Source organism: Ambystoma mexicanum, chromosome 3q (genome assembly GCF_040938575.1).
Source record: "Ambystoma mexicanum isolate Mex_15411 chromosome 3q, UKY_AmexF1_1, whole genome shotgun sequence".
Classification (NCBI taxonomy): Eukaryota; Metazoa; Chordata; class Amphibia; order Caudata; family Ambystomatidae; genus Ambystoma; species Ambystoma mexicanum.
In genome coordinates, this window is record NC_090926.1 from 611,035,583 (window position 1) to 611,061,937 (window position 26,355).

At 47.3% G+C, this 26,355-nt stretch overlaps 1 protein-coding gene across 5 annotated transcripts in view; it reads left to right on the forward strand.

Annotated features, from left to right (window-relative positions):
• Nucleotides 1-800: 800 nt before the first annotated feature.
• The window catches only part of LOC138582830 (manganese-dependent ADP-ribose/CDP-alcohol diphosphatase-like), a 181,042-nt gene continuing 155,487 nt past the window's right edge, over nt 801-26,355 (forward strand). Inside the window, exons 1-2 of one of the 5 annotated variants that reach the window (XM_069654501.1) lie at nt 811-975; nt 8,074-8,302. In XM_069654501.1, the coding sequence (XP_069510602.1) occupies nt 8,238-8,302 (65 nt within the window). In that variant the 5' untranslated portion in view covers nt 811-975; nt 8,074-8,237. Of the gene's footprint in view, nt 976-1,881; nt 1,914-8,073; nt 8,303-26,355 lie in introns of those variants that run through there. The other 4 variants (XM_069654502.1, XM_069654503.1, XM_069654504.1 and 1 more) reach the window with 4 other exon arrangements.

Below are 26,355 nucleotides of genomic sequence, written 5' to 3' on the forward strand. Positions count from 1 at the left end.
ATCTCAGGAGGCAGGAAGCTGCGGGTTGTCCAAACAGGCTTTATTGCATCAACATGGGTTGTTCTTACAAATAACCCTAGCAGCGGTGCTCTAACAAAATGCCAACGTGGCCAACAACATATGGGGCTGCGAGTGCCTTGTCGGGTGGTTCGCAAGTCCTCTTCGTTTTCCCGTGCTCGGAGGAGCCCGGGGAGACGCTCCGCTTGCGTCCTCCGCTCGTCCCGTAATCGCGCGTAGCGCGCGGGGGCGGGGCTTCGTTACGCTCGAGATCTCGCGAGAGCGGGCGCTCTCGCGACATCTCTACACCCGGCTAGCCTGGGCCCATTTAAAGCCCTGGTTGAAGTTATTCTACTAGCAGCATGATGTCAGACTGTCAGAAAAGTTAGTAACTAGCTCTGTATTATAACTGTGAGAGCAAATTAATGATATCGACAGCAGAGTCATTATGAAAATGGTGAGCTCTAGACTACGAATGAATATCAAGAGTTCTGTTCGTCCCAGGGCATTCAAACGTGTGCATGGAAAACCTAATTATTTGAAAATAATTTTCACACAATTACATTTTTTTTAAACGGCAGATTTGTTTGCAAAATTTTGCACCATCTTTACTTTTTATATTTTAGTGCAATAAATGAGATTTCTCCAATGTATTTTATACCACACGATCGTCGTTTTCTTTCAATGATAAAGCGTGTTTCAATAGCTGTATCCCTTGGACAATGTGCTGTACTGAATCGGAAATGCTCCATTCCACGATGGCCTCTCTCAGCTGCTGGCGACTCATCGGTCTTGTCCTTCGTCTATGTCAATTCGGAACTCCTCTGTACTGCTTCCTTCTTGCTGTCAGCGTGCTACTTCCGAGCACGAATGGGAGAGATTTTCGCCGGGCTGGAAAGGTTTGAGCACGCCTTTGGTGCCTCAGATTGGGAGGGTGATTATGACGGGTGTTGGAGTCAGTGAGGAACAGGTACCGAGGTTAGTGGGGACGCCGTACCTACATCTCTTGTGCTTTAGCAGTGCATTATTTTCGGTAGCCAAATTATGGTAGTACGTTTATTGATGCGTTCGTTAAAGATGCGTGACCAAAACAAAATTATGTAGTAACTACGGGCGGAACATTTCCAGCTGGACTAAAGGTGACAAAAGACTGTTGGACTGTCTAACCTAGGAAAGCTTCCTAAATATGTCAAAACTGCCCTCCTGACGACATAAACATAATTTCCGTCCGTGGTTTTCGTTGTTTAGAATGTGGAATGCCAGGCTGTCCATGCCCAGTCAATATCCTCTGGGTACATATTTCAAATGTAATTTCTTCATAACTGAACTTAATGGCTGATTAGGAGTTTGTCTGTAGTGGTAAAACACCCTGGAGCTCGTGTTCTATAGCGGTGTAACGCTAATGGAAGGCGTAAACGCGTATAAGGCTTTAACTCCTCACTTTAATTTCATGCCCAATTTTCAGTCATGTGTATGGTGGAGAGGAGGGGCACAATACAACTTGTTTTTCTGTCGCCTCCATTCCACACAAATGCTCCAGCCATGCGGGCGCAAATGCTGGAGATCCGTGTTGGGGCCGTTGGCTTTGTGTACCAGCATAAAGCCCGGGGACCACCTAGGGATCCATTGTAAACGCTGCTTGCCATGCTCATAGCATAGCCAGCAGTGTTCACATGCAAGCATGAAATTGTAATTGTAAACGCTGCTCGCCATACAGCGTTCACAATTACAAGTGAACATTGGATGGTCTTTGAGTATGCCAGGCAGCGTTTACTCACTGTGCACGATGCAGTGCATTCATTTATGAGTGGTATACAAATGCAGTGCTTGTTTCTACCCTTTTTGCGTTTGTCTTCCTTTCCGTAGTGTGCGTCCTGTATAAGGAAGGTTACTGTGGGTGACCACTCCTAAAAATTGTGAGTTATTTTTCTAAAACTAATTTTCAGCTTGTTTTTTGTTGAAGCAATTCTATGTCAAGACCGGAGGCTCAGATTATACTTTCTTTCTTTACTGACATCTCAAGCAGCATACAAAAATGTTTAACCGTATCAACATGAAAGAGAACAACACAACCAAAAAACTACATTTCCCACAAAAAAATCCACGGGTGTAGTTTGTTCTCTTTATATCCATTAACTTCAAGGTCACATGACTCCATCCTCCAATACCATCCGAAACAGCCCCTTATCCTCTACGGTCCTCCTGTGTCCTTACTCTTTCTTTGCTGCTCGGGCAGCCAGATAAGTGCCTTTTCATTTTGCATGTACACAGAGTTGGAATAGTGTGAATGTCATTAATGTTATATGGTAGCGATATATAGTGGATAGCAATTGACGGAGCGAGTGCGCGCAGCTTTAAGCAGAGTTTGGCGGAGCATATCCGCATTGACAAGCATTTTGAGGTTGCGACCGCAACAGGGCTTCGTAGCACCGGTGGTGCAACCCTGTTAGATTGGCAGAGGGGGCACTGTGTCACACGACGACACAGAAGCGCGACGGGACCTGAGAGGTTCCGGCGCCCTGTGGTCATGGCTAATAGTAGTTGAGAAGGGAGACGCGTTGAGCGGTGTGATCATTAGTCAGGCGATTATCAATACATCGCCGTTACGGCAGTTTATAAGAAGCTGACATAGATAAGCAACGGAATGTTGCTCAATAGTGCCATCTGGTGGCTATTGAAATTTTGACCACAAACAGCTTGTTTGGGAGAATCTGCTAGAAGCAGGTACAGAAGCAGCAGCCTGAGAAGTGTAAGTGCTAAGCACCTCATAACGGGCGCAAACCCAAGAAAACCTGATAGTTAATAACCCAGACCCAATAAGCTGCATTAATAGACAGGAGAAGGCCCAGGACTCCTGCAGATAACCCACCAATAGTAGTATGCATAGCTCCAGTGAAGCAGAGGAACCCCACACCAGCAGACAGTGGTTGGCGGCCAATAAGGCTACAGCAGTATAATGCGTGCTAATAACCCAGACCCAATAAGCTGCATTAATAGACAGGAGAAGGCCCAGGACTCCTGCAGATAACCCACCAATAGTAGTATGCATAGCTCCAGTGAAGCAGAGGAACCCCACACCAGCAGACAGTGGTTGGCGGCCAATAAGGCTACAGCAGTATAATGCGTGCTGGGGGCAGGTGTGGGGGGCGGGAGCTTGGTGGAGGATCTCATTCATTCTCTCAAGGGATGGAAGCCCTGAGAACTGTGGCCCCAGAGAGCTTTTGCGAGGGGCATGGGGGAAGAAAGAATGCCCGAAAGCGCTGCAGCAACCTAAACCCTTCCCCCTCCCCGGGCTCGCTACGCAGGATCAAGGGTGACAAAAAAAGAGTGAGGTCTTGGGAGAGGAGGGGCTCCGTATATATGGAAGACGAGTCCTATTCAGAGGACACAGAAATGGAGGAGGAATGGGGCAATTCGTCCGAAGATAGCTTGCAAAGAGCAGGCACATCCTCTTCATGCCCCCCTGTAAGGCTACGAAGAAAAGGAAAAGAAGGGATGACGAGGAGATGGGGGAAGTGTTCGACCCCGACTCGCTTATTCATCCCAGGTCCGCAGAATGGGAGCCGCCCGCCAAGATTTAAAATTACGTAAAAAAGAGAATAAGGTGTTCCCTCTCCAAGGAAGCCAGAAGCACGTTAAGGGCGGAATGTCCCAGGCCCTGAGTCTCAGATAATATGGCAGATACGCCAGAGATTGATGAGAAAATGATGTTCTTTATGGAGCGTTATGGCAGGGACATCAGGAGGAATCGATAGGTCCTAGAGATCCTGCCAGGACAAGCTCCTGGATGTCCTGGGGCCAGTGACCAAGATCTGGCAGATGGAGGAGGAGGCCAAGCAACCTGAGCAGAGGGTGGACCTGGAAGTATTGTCAGGCTGGGCTCAGAGGGCTATATGCCTGCTTGGCAATGCCAACAATGCAGTTACAACAGAGAGAAGGAGGTCCATCATGGTAAAGATCGACCCAAAGATGGGGGAGTTGGCCACGGCAGAGTCAACCTCCAACAGTAAAGGGAAGCTGTTTGGAGACACCTTTATTAAGGAGATGGCAAAATACATCAGCACCTATGCAGCTATAGACTAGGCCCAGGCCTCGCTCAAGAGGGTATTCGGCAACCAGGTTTTCGGCAGGAGTGGCAGAGGTAGGGGCCGCTCTGCCAGCCGCTTCTCATCCTTCAAGCCCTATGCCAGCAATAGAGGTGAGTGGAAAAATCAGCAGGAACGCCAACCCAACCCCTTCTTTCAATCGAGAGGAAGGGGCAGGGGTAGAGACTGGGGAGGAAACAGAGGCCAATAGGCTGACACAGTGAGCAGAAATACAGAAACACACACACGAGGAAGCAGAGGGGACCCCACTAGTAGGGGGGAGAACAGCTCAGTATTTGGAGAAATTGTCAGATTTGTCAGGAGATACATGGGTCGGAGAAACGGTCCGAGGTTTCAAGCTAGAGTTCTGGTGGGAGCCATTCCAGAGTGTGGAACCGAGACCCAAAAGCTTATCACGAGAGGATGAAGATCTGTTAGACAGAGAGATCGCAGAGCTAGAAAGGAAAAGAGCGATCGAAAAGGTGCTAGATCCCGGGCAGGGTTTCGTGAGCAACGTGTTCCTGGTCAAGGGCAAGAAGAAACGCAGACCCTTGATCAATCTGAGGAACCTGAACGGGTTTCTGGTATACAGACATTTCAAGATGGAGGTTATCTATCTGCTCAGGGATGTGTTACAGAGAGAAGACTGGTTAGTCAGGCTAGATCTCAAGGATGCGTATCTGACGATTCCGGTAGCACTAGAGGACCGGAGATTCTTGCAGTTCTGGTGGAGAGAGCAGAGGTGGCAGTTCAGTTGCCTACCATTTGGTCTGGCATTGGCCCCTTGGGCATTCATGAAGCTGATGCGAGTGGTGGTAGCTCATCTCAGGGAGCAAGGCACCATGTTAATAATTTACTTAGACGACTTTTCCCTGATGGGGCAGGACAAGGAGAAGTTAATAGAGCAATCGGAGCAGACAACCCGTGTATTGCAGGAGTTAGGTTTCCTGATAAACTGGGAGAAGTCAGTGTTGGTTCCGGTACAGATTATCAAATTCCTGGGCTTTGTCGTGGACACGAAAGCAGCAACACCCAGCCTGCCCATGGACAAGGTGAATACAATCAAGAAGGAGATCAGGTCGACGATTGCGAAAGAGGAAATATCGCTCAGGGAATTAGCAAGACTAGTGGGGAGACTAGCAGCGTCCATCCAAGCGATCTTTCCAGGCCTGTTGCATTACAGGGCACTAAAGCGCCTTAAGATTCAACACCTGAGGAAGGGGTTATTTTAGGAACAGAAGGTGCCAATTTCCACGGAGGCGAGAATGGAGCTGTGGTGGTGGTTCGACCACATGGAGGCTTGGAACGGGAGAGCAATATTTGGCTCTGTCCCGGACCTGATCATAGAGTCGGATACCAGCTGCTGGGGCTGGGGAGCTTGGTGTGGAGAAATAACGGGAGGAAGATGGTCGGGAGAGGAACTGAAGCTTCACATCAATTACTTGGAACTTCTGGCGAGTTCCTTTGCAGTGAAGTGTTGGACCCAGGACAGGGTGAACTGTTGTGTATTGCTGAAGATGGACAACATCTCAGCGGTACGGTACATAAAAAGGTTAGGAGGGACAAGGTCCAGACTGTTGGCGGAGATGGCGAAAGATTTCTGGCACATGTGCATAAGGATCAAAGTCAGCGTCACAGCGGAATATCTCACAGGATTGCAGAATGTAGATGCGGACTGGAACTCGAGGCACCTGAGGGATGCCAGCAACTGGAAATAGGACAAGTCGGTTTTCGAGACCTTGATGGTGTTGAGGGGCCCATGCAATCCAGATCTCTTTGCGTCCAGGCTGAACAGGCAGTTGGAGAGGTTTTTCATTTGGAGACCGGATCTAGCAGCAGCGGCGACGGATGCGTTTTTGCAGACATGGGGTCCGGAGAAGGAGTACGTGTTTCCTCCTTTCGCTATGATCCCGAGAACGATAGCGCAGGTCAGGAGGCAATAAGCAACGTTAATTTTGGTAACACCAGACTGGAGGAGCCGGGTGTGGTTTCCGGATATGCTGGAGATGTCTTGCAAAGACCTGTTAATGTTACTGCTGTTCAGGGAACTGATTCTGAATCCAATGGGAGAGTGTCACCCTCTGAACCAATCAGGAGAGTTTAGATTGATCGCATGGACGATTTCGGGAACGCCTGGCAGAAGCCATGCCTATCGGTAGAAGCTACAAGGTTTATCGAAGAAGCATGGGAACCAGGAAAGCATATAGACTGGTGTGGCCAACATGGGCTAGCTGGTGTGAGGCATAGAAGATACATCCCAATGGGGCAGATGTCATTCAGATTGGGAACGTTTGGCAGTGCTAGCAGCGCAGGCCATGGCTTATAGAACAGTGAATACCTGTAGATCGGCCATCTCAGCAGGGCATCCTAAGATTAATAATGTAGTGGTAGGAGAACATCCCCTGGTATGCAGACTCCTCAGAGGGGTTAGGATGTTGAAACCTTCATTACCTAGATGCACCCAGACGTGGGATGTGAATGTACTATTGAGTATGTTCATGAGCTGGCCGGATAATAATAGATTAACTAGGAAAGCATTATCGGCAAAACTCACGACTATTTTTTGTTTTTTTTGTTTTGTTTTTAACCTTTTTGGTTTTTACAAAAAAGCGAAGTTTCAGGAGTAGTCTTTCAGGATGTGCTGCGTGAATTTAAAGAGAGCTATATTACGACACCACTTAGGAAGAGTGATCAAGTTTTGTGGGCTTGAGCGTGCTCATTGGGGTGACCAATCCTTGGGCTCAAGTTCCCAATGATCGTAGCAGACGGGGAGCCACTAGTATCTTTGTTGGCTTTCGTCAGGGCCAACGACAGGAGTTTGGCTGCTGTTCTGGACCATCTTGCAGAGTCACCGGCTATCAGTCGGGCCCAGCAAGTTTCTTTGTCTAGTGCTAGTGGATCGCTGATAAGTGGTGTCATAAAAGTTTGTCTCTCACGTAAGTGCTGGACATTTCATGAGGAGGTGGCAAACCGTTTCCACTTGATCTTGCACACCGCACAGGCGACAGTCAGACTTCGGAGCCAGTGTTCTTGCTGCTAGAATTTCCCTAGTGTGCAGTAAGTTTAGTCGAGCACGCAGAAAGATCTTCCTTAGGTTTTTTTTCTGGAAATTTCTCGCAGTATTTTAGGGGCACTTTTAGCTTGTTGTGAGTTGGCGGGAGGTGCTTTAGAGACTTATACTGGTGGGTTAAATTGACAGTAATTAAACTCACGACTATACTATGTCTTATATCATGTAAGAGGGTGTCAGATGTCAGGGCTCTGGACATAGACAGGAAATCATTTAATCCAGAGGGGTTAACCTTTTGGGTTAGCAGGAGAATGAAAACTGGTTTAGATTTGGTGTCATATGTAGCTTTCCCAGACCGACAAGTTATGTCCGGTCAGGTGTTTAAAGAAATATGATGCGGTGAAAAGTTCTGTTAGACCCGCACATGTTTCACAGTTGTTTGTAGCTTTGAGGAAACCATTTAAGGGAGTTTCGGGCCTAACTTCGCCAGATGGGTTAGATGGTGCATGACCCAGGCAGGCATTGATACTGAGGTATATGGAGCGCATTCAGTTAGGGGGGCCATGGCAACCAAGGCATTTAATGCAGGGGTTAGATTGGAGGATATTCTCAAGGCGGCTGGCTGACTGGTCGAGTGAGTCGACATTTAAACAATTTCACTTCAGACCCATTGAAGGCATGTCTACGTTGGTGGTAGGTAAGCTTTGAACAAGCATAATCCAAGCCTCCGGTCTTGACCTAGAATACTGATTTTCCATACTAGCATTATAGAAAGTCAAGATTCTATTAGAAACACTGAGGCGAAGGATTATCCCACCCATGTAATCGTTTATGAAATGTATTTCTGTGAAAGGTTAAGTTGTTGAGGAATATTGTCAGGAGGTTTATTGTAATTGCTTACTGAAAATGATATCGAAATATGTCTATGAATACCCACCCTAAGTCAGTATAACTAAGCAGCTTGTTTGGATTGCATTACAGGTACGGAAGGGAAGAATGCAGCAACTTGAGGATCGGAAGCTGGAGGTTTTGGCGCTTACCGGTTGAGGCGCAGGTTTTAAAGTTAAGCAGGTCGCAGACAAAGAAAGAGGAAGAACACAGGAGGACTGTAGAGGATAAGGGGCTGTGTCGGATGGTATTGGTGGATGGAGTCATGTGACCTTGAAGTTCATGGACATAAACAGAACGAACTACACCCGTGGAATTTTTGGTGGGAAATGTAGTTTTTTGGTTGTGTTGTTCTCTTTCATGTTGATACTGTTAAACATTTGTGTATGCTGCTCGAGATGTCAGTTAAGAAAGAAATCATAATCCTTTGCCTCCATGTATTTAATAGAATCTTGACTTTCTATAAAGCTAGTATGGAAAATCAATATTATTGGACACTATGCAATCTTCTGGAACTCCAGAATAGAGAATAATGGAAATATCTGCATGATCTAGAATAATGCGGACCTTTTTGGGCACCCCATAATTACTGCCAAAGTGATGATCGGGCCATAGCTGGGAGTAAGGTGATTGTGAGAATGGCTGGAGCGTTCTGAGGTATCATTGTGGTTGATGGAATGATTGCCTGTGTTTCTCTTTGTTTCCTCAAGGTGGCAAAGTTTTATATATTTATTTTGGCATTTTTAAAGTGCACCTAACCCTGGGGCATCTGGGCGCCATATACCTAGGTAACCATTGAGGTTTCCCTTCATGTGTTAATTATTTAGGAGTAATGCCGATTACTCAAATCCCTGCTACTGGCATAGTGCTTATTTACGAGATACCAACCTCTGACAGGAAAGCTTTTTCTAAATCTTTTTGCTGCTGAACCCCTCCCTTTGGGTGTAATATCCCACAATGCCTCGGTTAATTCGCCAAGTGTAGAGTGTGCCTCCTTATTCATAGCATGGTCGGTGTGGCAGGTCATAGGTACTGTGGCAAGAAAGAGTAGGACTAGGAATTAATAAAGATTGTAGCACAAGTGGCTGCATAGTTCCTTTCAAAGAAATTTCCTTCAAAGAAACCCTGTTATGTTCTTGTATACTGCACCTGTAGAGGCCAAGTTGGAGCCAGTAGATGTAGATCCCAAGGTGGAGTTTATTCATAGGATTCTTCGTGTCCAGGCTGTAATTAAGGTAATCATTGGATCAGGATTATAGAGGTAGCAGCACCTATTGGACATTTTTCTGGATCAACGGTCACTCATGGAATACACCTACTTCTGACATGCCAGCGCTTCCGTGCATGATGCCATATGTGTCAGCACTCGCTGTCTGTCAGTCCCTTCCTTTCGCAGGACACAAACTAGGGAAAGGAAGACCCAACACCACAAGGGTACAAACGGGCACTGCATTTTCAAAATTGTAGACGACATGCTCAGTCCGGTGGTAGGTTTGGAAGAAACACATAATGTGCACAAAGGCATCTCGTACATACATGGTTGTGAAAACGACAAGCTTCTTCACACTTTACCTAGAAGTGAGCATAGAGGCCTAGGCACATTGTTGATAATCGTAACAAGTACAGTTTGTATGGCCCTACAAATGTTGATGGGCCAAGGCGGTAAATGGACAAACTGTCGGATCATTAGTATAAAACCTAAAACCCGGTGCCTCTTACCTAAAGCAATTTGAGGTGATGAATGAGTCCTGCAGCATAGCGATACCACAGGATGATGTCAAAAATATGCGTGTACCACTTTGATGTTATCCAAGGAGCCCTGATGATAGAGAGATACAGGAAGTTGAGGGAGGGGCGTATAGAAAGGAATCCAGCCTTTTGATCCTCGATGCATCCAACCTCCATGCCCCCATAATGGGCCGCTGGGAGCGGAATTCTGTGAGCATCTTGTTCTATGGGGCAGCAAATGGGCCCAGTGTCAGAGGCCATCCTGGCACACATCTTCTTTAATATCTTTGGACGTAAATACCATTCTCTGTACAGCAATGCATACAATAAGCAGTGTCACATAGGAATTTGCTATGCAATTCTGTAGGTTTGCTAATCAAATTGCCACTTCAGTAGTACAACTAGCTATTTAAATTGTCATGTTCAATGAAACAGCAGCTCACCCTGCATTCCTCTCTTGCCCTCAAGGGCTCTCTCGGCCCTCTTTTCTCTGTTCACTGCAAGATCAAAGGGGCTAATGGGAAGAGAGAGAGAGAGAGAGAGAGAGAGAGAGAGAGAGAGAGAGAGAGAGCGCGCAACAGTAATCCTCTCTTCCACTCTTAAGTGCCAAAGGCCTGTGTGGCAGTGCGAGGCAAGAAACATTATTTTCCAAGTAATTTTCTAACTGGAAGTAATCGGGATGATATTTCATTAATCTATGTTCTGTTTGATATGTGTTAACACTTTTTTTTAAAAACAGTCCTGCAATTTCATGCCTAACAATGTATGTTGTTACATAATGCAGAATTACGGTATTGCAACTGTAAAACATTGCATTTTTTGTTTTTCAGTAAGGTTTAGGTTAGTGTAACTAAATCTCAGTGTCAACTATATTTCATTTTGTTGGGGAAGGTTCATCATATTGACAAGTGAAAACTTTTGCATGATCACAAGGCTAAATGATTTTGATGGCAATCCCCATTTCTGGGACCTGCTGTTTTGTATACATTTGTGCAATAGGTGCTCAACCCACGTACTGATACCAAAATCCTTGACATTCTATCTTCTCTCCTTTTTGTCTGATACCAGCTACCCTGAAAGTGAGATGGCCGCAAACTACAATATTCCACATAGTTTGCCCAGTTCTCTGCCTGCTGCGCCATCCACTCTGCTTAGTCTCTAACTTTCTTTCTTCTTGCATAATAAAACGCAAAGCTAACTAAAAGTTTACGCAAAGTAGTCCTCAATAGTTCCATCCAGTCTCCAATACCATACAACATAATCAGCCTCCAGAGCTCGCTTTGCTCTACGATTATGTTTGCATTATATATTACCACCTGAGGGAGAGCGAACCCACCCGGAAGCTGGTACGCAAGCGGAATCTGCAAGTAGCTACCCACGTTTTATGCTGGGCAACTACACCTCTGCCCAGGCTTCACCTTGTCCATGGAGGTGATGCCCCAGGACAAGTATCCGCTGGAGTGCCACTTTTGTGGGTGCGAAAGGCTGAAATGCTGTGCTAGGGCCTACGTGACTCTGGTTTAAGGACCTTTAGCAGGCCTGCCCTCCCTGAAAGTGGTATTTAACGCTATATTGGAAACAGTTTATATCAATGACAACAGGCAGGGGCCATCTTGTCCACCTGAAGTTGCCATTTACCCTGCATGCTGCAAAACCATGCTATGTCCTTAGTCTCAGGCTATAACTTTCCTTTGGCATTGTGAACTTTTTCATTGATGAAACTTCCGAACTTCTCCTTGCACAACAAAGGATGGGTAGAGCATATAATATACAAGACACTGCCCTGTGCAACACCGACTGCACCCAGTGCACAGAGCCTTGCACTGAAAACTGTTTTCAGAGTCTTTTTATCCTATCTGTGTCCATTCATTTTTTTCATCAAACATTTTATTGGGTTTTATGCATATATAAACAATACATCTGCTGGTACGCTTTAAGTAGCGTCCCAAGCCTCATGAACTTTAAACTAAAAAAGGGGTCTAAAAATCAAATGCACCAGTTTCATCAATTAACATTTCAAAGACAATATTTGATTTTCATGCTTTACATGTCCTTCCGGAATGTGACTATTCAGCAGTTCATTAGCCCGGTCAGTGGTAGTCCTCCCATTTCTGCCAATTTTTTTTGTTGCTTTAGCCGGACGCCCCCTTGCAGTGTACACCCGGTGCTCCATTGCAGCACACACATCCACGTCCGTGACCCATTGGTCGTAACTGGGTATAGTCTCTGAGCCCCAAAATTGTACAATGTTCCTCCTAAGCACTGCCATGGCGGTAAACAGAAACAACATTTCATATTTGGACAATTCACATTAATTGTCCACCCCCGCAGTAATTGTTTTGGCTTCCTCTGTATCATTTTACCCATGACCCTTGATATTTCATTACAGCATGCCTGCCAATATTGTTGCATGTGGCCGCACTCCCACAAGATGTGAAGGAAAGTATCTTCTTCGCTTCTGCAACGCAGGCATTGTGGATTCGAGACCCTGCCCCAGCGATAAAGTGCTACTCTCGGGTAGTATGTGCGATGCAGGATTTTAAATTGAACAAGCCGTAGCTTAGATGATATGGCTACCTCCCTGGGATACATCAGCGCCTCGAACCAGTCTTCTGACTGTAGTGTCCCCACATCCCGCTCCCATTTAGCCTTCTGGCTAACCAGTTCCGTTGTGGCAAAGGTAGTGATCGCATTATACATAGTTGAGGTGACTTTCTGCTTGATCTTTTCTAAGACTATGTTGCGTTCCACTGGAGTGCACTCGGGCATATTGATCATGTCTGGGAGATGAGCTTGTAATGCGTGTTTCATTTGGGTGTAGTGGTACCGTTCTGTGGGCGGGATAGAAAAACGGATTTGGAGGGTCTCGAATGTCGCTATTTTCCCTTCTCGTACAACATCCCCATTCTTTGTCATGCCATGTGTTGTCCAGCTGGGCCATCTGGGGAGTTTGTTTATTTTAGGGAGTCCTATGTTATTCCATAGTGGTTGTATGGGTGTCAGCTTCGTGTTCCATCCCATGTGTCTATGCGTTTGTACCCAGATTCGGGATAGATGTGCTAGCATGGATGGGGGAGGGGGGGTGACCGTCTTGGGTCACGATATAAGAGTTCCACCGGGGGTATTTCACTGCTACTGTTTATCGCTCTAATGTGTGGCATTGTCGCCTTCCCATGTAGCATGTGGTTTATAAACGTCATTTGACTGGCCCAGTAGTATGTTTGTAATCCGGGCAGACAGATGATGCCCCCTTCCTATATGGATCTCTGCAGCGCGGCGAGTGCTATTCTTGGGTGGCCTCCACACCATAACAGCTTTCGGAGGGCTCGATCATTTTTTTTTTTTTTTTTTTTTTTTTTTTTTTTTTTTTTTTGGTATTCATGTTAGGAGACATGCAGCGGGGCATTTTGTAGGGTGATCATTTTAAAGAGGGCCGCCCTGCTTAATGGGGTTAGTGGCAGGGTGTTCCAGTGCCACACATCTTCCAAGAATCTCGCTGTGACGGGATGCAGATTCTCAGATAGGTAGTCTGTGAGGTTTCCGGTAATCTGTATGCCTAGATACTTGAAGCTTCTCATTTCAACCCGGTATGGGCAGTCTGCGGGTATTGCAACGTCTACTCTCCCAATCGGATACAATATGGATTTGGACCAGTTAACCCGTAGTCCGCTGAAGGCTTTGTATCTCCTTTGTAACTGCGTGACAGTAGGGGAGGAGCTGTATGGGTCTTTTAGGTAAATCAGTAAGTCATCAGCATGTAGCGAGACTTTGTCTTCCCATGTGTCCGACCACCGGAAGCTCTACCACAACCCTGTTTCTCTCAGTATTATCGCAAGGGGTTCTATTGCAGTTGCGAAATTCGTGGCTGACAGGGGGCATCCCTGCCTAGTACCTTTCCCCAAGGCAAAGGAGTCCGACAGCCAGCCATTGACTCTGGTCCTCGCCCTCCGGTGGCTATAAAGGAGTTTCACCCAGCTCATGAACCGATCACTATAACCCATGCGATGCATTACTTCCCAGATAGCCTTCCAGTATACTGAGTCGAATGCCTTTTCAAAATCAATGGCGAGCAGCGCCAGGGGGCTCTGAAGGGAGTCGGCTCTTTCTAGGGCTAAGTGTAGTCTGTAGAGGTTCATGCGGGTTGACCGCTGTGGCATAAAGCTGCATTGGTCCGGGTGGACCATATCTGGGATGACCCGTTGTAGTCGGTCAGCCAATACTTTTGCAAGAATTTTTGTCTCACTATTAATAAGAGAGATCGGTCTGTACGAGCTGCAGCTCTCCGGTGGTTTGTCCGCCTTGGGTAATACTATTATAGTGGCTTCTCTGAGGTTCTGGGATAGTGAGCCTTGCTCTTCCGTGCTCTGGTACATGCGGAGCAGGTGCAGGGCGACCTCGACTGCCATAGTTCTACCGGGAAGCCATGCGGACCTGGGGATTTCCCAGACTGGAGCCCAGCATGGCATCTATCACTTCCTCTTCTGTGATTTTGGTCTAATACAAATGGCTCTGAGCCAGTTGTGTTGAGCCGTCTGACATGGGTGTGCCCTTTCTATCTGTGCTCCAGCCATGCTAGCATCTTGCTGGCCTTGTCCCTGTCTCGTACACCCTAGCACGCAATGCTCTGTGTGCTTGCTTAGCGTTGTCCAGAGCTATATTATGAAGACGTTTTTGTGCTAACACTAGAGCTTGGTTTGTCCCAGGGGTATCCAGATTTAGGTGGGCCTCTTTGGCTCGTTTTACCTGCAACTCGGCCTCATGGATTGTGGTGAGGTGTTTCTTTTTATGTGCCGTGGTCCAGGATATGATTTCGCCTCTTATTACCGCTTTGTAGGTTTCCCACGGCATTCCCGGGTCAGCTACAGTCCCTGTGTTCAATTCAAAGTATGCCTTGGTCATTTCCTGGAGCTTATCTACCAGCTCTGGGAATCCCAAATAATAGTTATTTAAGTGCCAGCGGGGAGGGGGGGTTGGCCTGGATGTGCTGAGTTCCATTACCAGGGGGGAGTGGTCGGATATCCCTCTGGGAAGTAAGTATGCCTTGTGTGCTTTAGGCAGGTCTGTTGCCGGGAGAAAGAAGTAGTCTAGCCTTGATAGCGAGGCTGGGCACCAGAGTGGTAGGAGTATTCTCTTCCCACAGGGTGTAAATCCCACCATAAATCCCCCATACCTAGGGCGCCGGCAGATGTGGCCAATTTTGTGCTTGTGGCGGGGTTTCTACTGCGTAGGTGCGATCGTTCTATTTCTATGCTTATGACTTCATTGAAGACTCCTAAAATCATGACGTCGGATGTGTCTTTGGTAATTAGGGGGGCAATATCAGTGAGTAGCGAGGTTAGCAGGGTTGCTGGTGCGTAGACTGCTATTAATGCGATGGATTGTTCCCAAAGTACCCCTGTTATGTAGGTGTATCCGCCACTTGTGTCTTGGGTGGCATTGGTTAGGAGAAAGGGGAGTTTCTCGTGTGTCAATATCAGTACCCGGCGGGAGCCCATAGTAAAGCCTGCATGTATTGCTGTTCGATAGTTTGTACGTTTAAATAGGGTGCAGTTCGTGCCTGCCAGGCGTGTTTCGGTCAGGAACACCACATCCAGCATGTGCCTGTTCAGGAGTTGTGTGACTAGTCACCATTTGATCCCGCTCCCCAGACCATTAACGTTCTAGGTGATGACCTGGAGGGTCTTGCCCGTTTCATTATGGGTGGCCATGGTCATCGAAAATGGGAATCTAGCATGTCATTGCGTTTGTCCCTAGATGTTCCTGCGTTACTCACATTGCACCAAGCCGTGTTGGCACATATAGGCATTGATTCCTGTGGTGCAAAGTATTGCCTCTGAGGAAGCGATGTTTGTATGTCGCGGCCTTGTCTTTGAGTTGTAGTGTTCGCCCTGCTTGACCCAGAAGAAAAAGCAAAATAACATTCCCATGTAACCCACGGAAAAAAACAACTTAAAAACATGAGCTCCGCCTCCCCCCTCCCTATACTCCACCCCTAAACGAGGTACCTGTCGCCCAAACATTGCCGACACTCAGAACTTGAGCGTCAGTCTAAACTTGATTGCCAACGAGTTATTATCCCAAAGTTGCTGCCTGTAGCAGGCCCTAACAGGCAGGTGTTGAAAGTTAAGTGAGGGCAGAAGGGTTAGGGAAAGAGCAAGAGAGGGGATCAGATAAGAGAAGAGTGGGAGAGGAGGTAGATGGGGGGAGGACCCATCCCAGCTCTCTGTCACCTGCGCTGACTATAAACTACCTTCGCGTTGGTTTGGGATCACACACCCAGAGGTGCATCTGAAAACTCTGTGCTGCTCCCATCCGCCTTAATCCACTAGGCTGGATCGTATCAGATTCAGCGTTCATCTTGATTTGCTGCTGGTTCCGGGGCCTTCAGACCTTGAGCTTCAGGGTTTCTCCCCGAAGGGACCCAATTCGGTCTAGGCCGGGACCTCCCTCCCTGTCTTGTTGGTCTCGCGGTCCAGCCGCCTTCGATGTGCGCTTCAGGACACTTCCAGGCCTCCTGTGGGTCGGTGAAGTGTACTGTGCTCCCTTTGTGGTAGACCTTGAGCTGTGCCGGGAACAGTAGTCCATATTTCACGTTCATGAGGGCTAACTGCCTTTTACGTGGTTCAAATGATTGCCTTGCTCGTTGCACCACCCGGCTGTAGTCAGGAAAGAATGCAATCCGTGATCCATTATGGATATTTGACCCTTTCGTGCGAGCCATTTGGAGGAGCACGTCTCTGTCCCGGTAGTTGAGCAATTTGGCGATTACTGTCCTGGATAGTGCACCTGGAATTGGTCTTCCCGAGGGCATCCTGTGGGCTCTTTCCACTGAGAAGAATTTGGAGAAGGAATGTGGCGTGAAGATGTCCGTCAGCCATTGCTCCAGAAAGAGCTCCATGCTGTGCCCTTCTTCACCTTCCAGCAGCCCGAGAATGCGCACATTGTTGGCCCGCAATCTACCCTCTCCTTCATCTACTCGGGTTTCCAGGTGGTTCATTGCTAGTGCAAGTTGTTGGTTGATGCCTCTGATGTTGTCCTCCACTCCAGAGATACGCTGTTCCGCTTCTCCTGTTCGCGAGGTAAGCTTCTGGAGATCATGCCGTAGAAAGGAGACATCCACCGATATACTGTCCATCTTGATCTCCATTGAGGAGTGAGAGCTGGCTATGGTGGCCATTACATCCCGGAGTGAGAGGGGTTATTCTTCCATGGGAGATGTTGGCCTTGTTGTTTGGCTCGTCGGTGCTAGGGTGCTGGCGATCGCATATTGATCCATGCTACTCTGCGTTGACATTTTCTTTTGCTTATCCTTGCCCATTTTGTGGGTTGTGTGGGACCTGGGTTCTATTGATGTTGAGCCTGGCTTGCTGTAGCTGATTTTTCGTCTAGCGTTATGCACCTACAGGTTTGCATATCTTTGCTCAGGCTCTCCCGGTTATGCTCGGTCGCTGCTGTTGTTGACTGTGGTTGCTGGTCACCAGCTTCTCCGTTCGCTTTCGGTGCTTGGTTTGGTTTACGTTGCCATTACTTCTCTTTGGTAGTCCCCTGGACTAGCGTGGTGTTTTTACTGGAACAAAGCTGGCCCTCCACCCTCCTAAGGTGTCGTGGGCCCTATGCAGGCGGGTCCGTCAGTTTGCCCTCATTTATATTTTGGCCATAAGGGGGTCGGATGGCTTCTCTATGTCCTTTGTCTGGCTCTTGTTTGTCAGACCATCAGCAGGCCCCCCCAGCCCAGAGCTTAGCCTGTGCTATGGTCGGAGGATCTTTGCCTTGTTCCTGCCACGTGTGATCCTGGTGCGGCACTCTGTTGCTTTCCAGCTCAGTTAAGGGCCAACATTCACATCCCACCAACAGCCACTCAGCAGTTTCTCTGCCTCTTTGCTCTGGGGGTGTCCCCACAGTGCCCTGGGAGTCGATGAACTCTATGTGGTGCAGTGATTTTTGTTGGGAAGGTTTTGCCGGGGGGGGGGGCACTTACTTGGAGTGTATCTTCTGATATCTGTGTTCGTTCCGCTCTGCCCAGCATGCCTGAGGCAGTACACGGTCTCCGCCGTATGCTTCTCTCCCCGTTCTCCGACCCTAAGATGGGAATGTCGCTGGGCCAGGTGCAAGCTCTGCGTGCTGCGGTCGTTAGAGCCAGGCTCGCGGGCCTGGAGGGTCTCTGGCAGTGGCCGTATATTTCGCTGGCCGCCAGACAAGCAGGTCTCCCCAGGGCTTTCCGCTTAATTAGCCGCCCGCTCTGTGTGTGCCCCCTCTGCCTCTCCCTGCGCACAGTGTCTCCTTAGGCGGGATCTGGGTGCTCCATTGCAACATAACAAATGTTTTTTACATTTATTGTACATATAGAAATGTAAATTCAAAAATATATGTAAATAGACAAATATTGAAAGGTTGAATTATTCAACCAAAACAATAAAAAATGACTACTGTATACAGTTTGAAAGTGTTTATCGCGTCACCCCAAATATGGGAAATGGCATGGTTACAGTTAACTTAGGTTCATTCATGAGAAGAGAGCATAATCAATCTTTCTTGGACATTTTCTCAAATGTACGGAAGCCATTAAGTGACTAAAATATGCTGCACAAAAAACGAACGTCACTTGGAAAAGCTCCATCTGATGCAAAGTGAAAATCAATATCAAGAGCTTCTGAAACCCAACAACAAACAGCAGTACGACTTGCCGACCAGAGGACAAGAGCAACTTTCTCCAGGTCAAATGAGATGCCAGAAAAAACTGAAGCCAGACTTTCTCATGAGGACAAGAGCAACATCCTCCAGGGCACATGAGACACCAGAGCAAACTGAAGAAATACTTGCTGACATGAGGACAAGAGTGTCAGAATCTGAAGAAACCTTCTTCCCTTCCTCCTCACCTGGGTCTTCCGCAGAGCTTTCTTCTGGATCCCTCTTCTTCCTTCTAGGAGTCTTTTACTTGGTGCTTCCCTTTTTGTCTTTCTTTTGGAGTAAATGGGGTCTCGCTCCTCAGGATGCCACACTGTCGGTAGGGTGGTCCCCAACAGTGTGGTCTCCCCTGGAGTAAGCCCCCAAACAGGGAAATGCCTCCTTCCTGAAAAACCATGTAGGGCCAAAGATGGAAACCTGGACTTGCAGCTAAATTCGAGGGTGAAGCAGTAATGTTGCTGTGATTCCGGGTAAAGCTGTACAGATACTGTGGTTCTGGGTGAAATAGTAAAGATGCTGGGGATCCCAGGTGACTCCACGAAGCACTCAAAATAGAGTAGACGGCGGCTGGCCACAAGAAGGTACATATCGGCTTTGGAACGAACTAGTGAGCAGATGTATCTGACTTGCAAAAAAATATGAAGAAAATGAAAACAGTTTTTGTTCAAATTTCTTTTCCAAACCGGCCCCCACTCCCCAGGGACGATTTCGGCCCGGCCACGGGCCGAAAGACCGAGGGACCAATCCGACCCTGGTGTTAACAACAGCAATACATTCCTTGCCTGCAAGCAGCATTTCGCCTCTGTTTGGAGAGTCGAGCCTTTCTCCGATACTGCGGAACAGTGGCCTGGGTGTTCTCTTTGCCAGGTGTGTAGGTGAGTACAAAATCAAACTGAGAAAAGTAGTATGCCCAGCGGGCATGCCGAGCATTCCGGCACTCCATCTGTTGGAGAATCCAGAGATTGGTTCTGACCGAGAAGCGATGTACTGCTCCTTGTAAAAGATGCCGCCATTCTTTGCAGGCCTGACATATGGAGAGCAGCTCCTTCTCGATCCCAGACTAGTCAAGTTCGCTTGTGGTTAGCATCTGTGAATGGTAGGCTATAGGATGTTCTATCCCGTCTCCCCCTTCCTGGAGAAGGACTGCCCCTATAGCACCATCCGAGGCATCTGTCTCTACCACAAATGGGAGGCTTTGGTCGGGTCACCTAAGGATGGGTGCTGTGGTGGAGGGGTGCTTGAGCCGGATAAAGGCTTGTTCGGTCTCCGGACCCCATAGAAATGGTACCCCCTTCTTTAGCAGTGCTGTGAGGACTAAGACCTTGTCTGAAAAGTCAGCTATCAACCATCGATAAAAGTTTACCAGTCCTAAAAAAAACACTGGATGTCTTTCACCTTCTTAGGGGTTGGCCATCTCACAATCGCCTGGATCTTATCGGGGTCCATCTGTATCCCGTCGGATGAGAGGATGTAGCCCAGGTAGGAGATTGAGGATACCTCGAACAAGCATTTCTCTGGTTTGGCATAGAGATGGTTGTGATGAAGATGAGATAGGACCTCACGAACAGGCCTACAATGTTCAGCGGATGAGGAAGAGTACACCAGGATATCATCCAAATAGACTATTACGCTCACGTATAACAGATCTGCAAACAACTTGTCCATGAACCTCTGGAACACGGCAGGGGCATTGACTAGTCCAAAGGGCATAACAGTATACTCAAAGTGGCCTAGGGGAGTTCTGAATGCTGTTTTCCATTCGTCAACAGATCTTATTCGCAACAAATGGTAAGCTCCCCTGAGGTCCAATTTTGTGAAGATGGATGCCCCCTAAACCGCTTCCAGGATTTCTCTAATTAAAGGCATGGGGCCTCGGTCCTTGATCGTGTGTTGGTTTGGGCCACGATAGTCTATGCAGGGCCTCAGCTCGACAATAGGAGGAAGCAAAGGTTACTGTATTGTCTGCCCAGTCTATGGAAGGTTTGTGGCAACGCAACCACAGCATCCCCAGAATGATGAGGAAATGGGCTGCCTTGACGAGGTCATACACTACTTCTTCCTGGTGCTGGAAGATGGTAGCTCAGATTGGCTGTGTCTCTTTATCAATGGGCCCAGAAGATACAGGAGAACCATCTACCCCTTCCAATCGGTCTAGTCTTTGTGCGATTGGGAAGTTAGTTTTCTTCTGCCCAACCGATGTCTACTAAGTTGCCGGCCACACCACAATCCAACATGGCCAAGGCTTCCCATTCTCGGATAGCAGAGGACAATCTCACCCTCAAGACCATGAGACGACTGTCTTCAGGACTCCTAGTTGCTCTGGAGAGACTACAGGAACTGATAGCAACCACCCCTGACCTATCCCTGTTTAGGTCCGGGGAGCAGTGTTTCCCGGCCGCCGTGGCAGAACTTCTGGGCAGTTCCTTAGCACATGCTTTTGGGAGCCACAATACATGCACACGCAGAGCTCCCTTCTTCTCTTCCGTTTTTCAGGGGTCAAGGGAACCCACGCGGTCCCGATCTGCATCGCCTCCTGTCCTGAAGTGGTTGGAGGCCTTTCACTGGGCTGGGATGGATTAACCAGCGGTTGCAGGGTTACACGGCTTTGCCTCCTTTCAAGTCTTTCCCCTAGATGGAATTCCATCTGCAGAGTGAGGGTTACTAACTCTTGCAAGGTCTGGGGTCATGCTGATCTGGCCAGCTCGTCCTTGATGTCTTCGTGGAGTCCACGGCAGAAAAGCGCCTGTTGTGCTGAATCCGGCCATCCTGCGTTAGCTGCCACGTGCTGAAAAGCAGAGACATATGTTTGAATGTCCTGTGAGCCCTGTCGGAGTTCTAACATGGCCTCGTAGGTTGAGAACTGGACTTGGGTTTCTTGAAGAGGGCTCTAAATTGTTGGGCGAACAAAGCATAGTCATTTATGACCGGATCAGACTGGGTTATCAAGGGCGTCGCCCAGGTCAGGGCATTGCCTACCAAGTTCGATACCAAAAACCCCTGAGGCCGAAAGGTGTAATACATAAGGCAGGCGTCCAGGAATTTCTTAAAGGTCTTCGGGTTGCCGTCGTACTTCCCAAAAGGTAACGGTAAAGGAGGCAGGTCACCCAGAGTACCATCATTCTTAATGCTACATTCTCTGAGCTGACCTCTGCCGTCAAACCCTGAATGGCTGTGACCAGTTAATGATATTGTTTCAATGAGGCCATAGTGTCCTTTGGGCGTTGCACGCTGTCGGAATCCAAAGAAACCTCCCTCCCTTCCTCCTCACCTGGGTATTCCGCAGAGCTATCTTCTGGATCCCTCTTCTTCCTTCTAGGAGTCTTTTGCTTGGTGCTTCCCTTTTTGTCTTTCTTTTGGAGTACATAGGGTCTCTCTCCTCAGGATGCCACACTGTCGGTAGGGAGGTCCCCCAACAGTGTGGTCTCCCCTGGAGTAAACCCCCAAACAGGGAAAAACCTACTGGCTGAAAAACCCTGTAGGTCCAAAGATGGAAAATTGGACTTGCAGCGAAGTTCGGTGAAGCAGTAATGTTGCTGTGATTGCGGGTAAAGGTGTACAGATACTGTGGTTCCAGGTGAAATAGTAAAGATGCCGGGGATCCCAGGTGATTCCACAAAGCACTCAAAATAAGAGTAGAGGGTGGCTGGCCACAGGAAGGTACAGATCGGCAGTGGAACAAACTCGTGAGCAGATGTATCCGCCTTGCCAATAACGCGGGCAGATCTAAGGAAAAAACGAGAAACGCAGGAAAGCGGAGCTCTGGAAAGAGCCTGAGAGAATGACAAAGCAGAATAAGGGTCGGAAAGGGATACCCGAGAACTGGGAGGCAGTCGTGCAGAATGCACAAAGAAAGGAGAGTGAAAGCGAAAGGTTACAAGATGCGGCTGGGAGCCGTGAGGCGAATGGAAAGAAAGGAAGTAGGAAACGAGAGGACTGCACGGGACAAAGAAAGAAAGCAAAGGGTCTCTAGAAAGGAAAGGAAAAATAGGAACTCCAGGGAAGAGCTCACTAACGGAGAAGGGCTGAGAACGTTATCACAGGCAATAGAGAGAGCGTAGGCGCACAGAAGAATCCAAGGTGCAGCGCACCGAAGCGCCGTTGCTGTGTCAGTATATGCCGGGTGGCGGCCATCTTGGGAAAAACAACTAGACCGTTACTGACAGAACAGTAGAAACGTGATGGACCACCCTAATGGCGCCTTCAGCAATCCCAGATCTTCCAAGTGGGCATGACAAAGAGCAACACCCTCCATGGCACATGAGACACCACTCGATCAGAACATGGGCAACACCGGGTACCCCGGATAGTATTACTATATTCATTATCTACTTCGTAGACTATTTACTAGAGTTCTTGACATGTTTCTGCTCTGCTCTTTTTCCTACGAGGAGAGAAAGCAGAGGATTCACAGGATGACTCCTTGAGGGTGCTATTTATATTTTTCTTCTCGCTGCATTTTCTGGAGCTCATGATCCTAAATTCACTACTGTCACTATCCCACCTACAGGCAATAAAGTATGGCCAAATTTCTTTCTGGAAAACAAAAAATACTTTTTGTTTTTAATAATGCGGGGGGGGGTGGACCACCTTACCTTAATTAATACCCTTATCCCACCTATTATGTACTTAAAATATACCAAAATCCCTACCAAATTCGAACAAACAATCTCAGTAATGTCTGCCTCGTTTAAAACAAACATCGGTCATTTCTTTACCCACACAAACAGCATGATCAGTTTCCTTCCCCTGCTTGGGACTTGAATGCACAGCAGGGCGCTAGCAACCCAAACCAACATGTCTGCCACCCTTCCAGGCCCCCAAATGGATCCAGTCCCTCTTTGTATTCCAACATCCGGTGGCGCTAGATGCACAAATGAACAGCTGCTAAGAACATTTAAATAAATAGCTGGTGCTCAGATAGTGGGCTTATCTCATTGCACGCGCTCTTACCTACTATGTGAATGCTGTGTGCTATGTGAATCATCAGTGCAGGAGTCATGCTTAAATAAGCACAATACCCCACGACAATCTTGCTATCATCATGCTGCCCAGCAGGATCGGAGGGAGATATTAATCCAATGTTGACGTCCTCAAAGGCCAGCAGTGGGAAATCCTAAAGTGGTAGTAGACAAAACCATCTGTCTGCTTGGGTCCCTATCTGGAAAAAGAACGGGAGCAATGTGGGATACTGGGGGGTGTATACTCCCAGTAAAGGGGGGTGAGGGGACAGAGCCAACAGACTTATAAAAATAGTAATTTTAATTGGAGGTGGGCACCTCATAAGTAAGTACTGTGATGAGGCAATGAGACACAGTTGATGTTAAACTCTCATTGTTACTGTTTATTAGGGGGTAAACAATTTAAGTGGACATTTACTCACCCCTTCTGTTCTTCACACGCGCACAACACACTGTTTCTTACTCGTCAATAGTCAGTAATCGCTAACCAGTGACGAGTGCAGATTACATCACATTTCTGACAGTCCATCACACGTTTCTTTTAACTGTATAATTGCTGGCTAGAATGTCACACAAAGCAGTTGTACATTTACTAAATAGCCATACACATGTGCTTTATTATATCTTTGTAAACTGCATATCTGGCCACTTCACCTGGTAATGCCACGCAAGCCAAAGTTAACCGGGCCTTGGGGACATAAACAAGTTAGTGTAACAGGTCTGTATTGATGATTTATTCAGACTGTCTCAAATGGAAAGGGTAATTTTGAACAAAAGAAAGAAATTAAAACCTGCATGAAGAGATATGGGGGAGGTTCTTGGAGATAATGTAAATATTGCACTTGTGCTTGTTCAGCCTGGCTCGTGTTTGTGAAAACTGGTATGTATTGTTTTAAAATAGAAAATCTAATTACGTGAATATAAAAAAGAAAGTTAGTGTAGCCCTCTGGTGTGGGCTGTAAAGCTATTAGTACCCCTACAACAGGCTGTGTGTGCTGCAGTGGCCTGGGAATACTATTTGGCCAGGAGAATGTGAGTCATTGCACATATTTCGGCTTGAAAAGTAAGTGTACATTTGTTATACATGTGGGCGTAAGGGTTTTGAATGGTTGGAAAATTATCATAGATGTTTTAAATGAGGAGGATAAGGGGATGGAAGGCAGTTAGCAAAACCTGAAATAGCATTTGACTCGGATCTCTGGAGGTACTTGGGTGACAATCTGCTTGGATATTTTATGTACAAGAGTCAGTGGATTTATGGGCATTTAATGATTGTCACATATGGTGCTGTTCATGGGGGGGTTATGCAAGATGAAGGACAGTTCCATATATCTGATGCTTTACTAGACACGTTCTTGGTAGCTAGCTGCACAAAAATGTATGAATGTGGATTGTGGGTTTTGGCGGTCCGTTAAATATATCTGGCACTGTACTTTGTGTTACTTTGAGAACAGTTACACTCCTAATGCATATCCCTAGCATTTTACATTACGTGTTTCTGGTAGGAGTTTTGACATAAATAGTGAACACATGGGTGATTATCGGTGTTCAAAGGCTCTCACAGATACGTCTTATTGTACTTTGTAAGTGTTGAGACCATTGACTCACTGATTTAGTATATGGGGGATTATCTGTTTTTAATGGGTGTTACATTCACACATCTTGCACTGTACTTGAAAAATAATTTACAGGAACATTGAAATACCTACTTTATATATAAGTGACTATAGGGCCTCATTATGGGCCCGGCGGTAACCGTGCCGGTAAAACTGGCAGGTAGCTGCCGGACCCCTAATGAATTACCAGTGCTTGACTTCCCAGTGCCACTGGGCCGTTCCAAGTCCGGTGGCCGGGAAGTCAGGCGCCAGCAATTTTGTTAGTCCCCATTCCCATGGACTCCATGGGAATGGGGACACGGTAGTGTTAGGCAGAAACCTGTGCAGTTCCCTTAGGGACCACTGCAAAAGATTTAAGACTACAGGTGTTAGCAGTAAACCCACTTAGTAGCAGTCTGTACCACCCAGATTTACCTGGTAGCTGTGGCTGAGCAGTCAGAATTCCTTCAAGAAGAGTTAGGCAGTATGCAAAGTATACTCAATAGGCACTTAGATACAATAATACAATCAAACACTGACCAGAGCTTTGGTATCAAAGTATATAATTATTTATTTATGAACACACAGTTGAAACACTCCAGCACTCTTATTGTAAAATATTCTAAACACAGTTACTATTATGATATATACACCCCTTTTTCCCTTATTAGAAAATCACAGTAAGACACCACTTATTTTCATACAGAGGTGAGTGCTTAACTAGATTGCACTCTACTAAGGTTGTGAAAAAGGGAGGGAAAAAGACAGAATATGCAGGGTTACACCACTCTACGATTCAGGAACACTATTAGCAAGGCAGAGAGCAAAAAGTCACTGGTGAGCCAAAGTCCAAAGGCTGGGCCCACTCTTAGAGAGAGCAGAGCACAAATGCGCCCAAGATCACACAGTTACACTAGGCTTAGAAAGTCTTGCAGAGGGTTCAGAAAAGAGTTTAGAGAGGCTTAGAAAAGTTTAGCCAAGGTTTCCCAGGCTAACCCAGGTTCGAAAGCCGGGGGCTAAATCTACCCCGTACAGTCGGTTGCAAGGGAAGCCAGGCGGGACACAGTACCTTAAGTGGGAAGGACCCTCCAGCAGTGGCAGTTGTTCCTGATAGTGGTTGCAAGTTGCGGCGTCGTCCAGGGGAAGAGAATATCTCGACGTGGAGGAAAGATGCAGGTCGTTGCACTACCAGGGCAGAAACCAGCCGCAGAGTTTTCCGGTAAAAGGTGGTACCTTTATCTCGCGGTCGTGGTAAAACGTGGTATCCCGGTTGCCGGGGTGCTTAGCACGGGCAAGGCGGCCACGAGATACGTCGGGAAAGCGAAAATACGGTGAAACTGGTTATCCCCACCAGTCAAAGGAAGAAGACTCTCCGGCGGGAGATCTCCTCTGTCGTTGGGAAAAGTGGT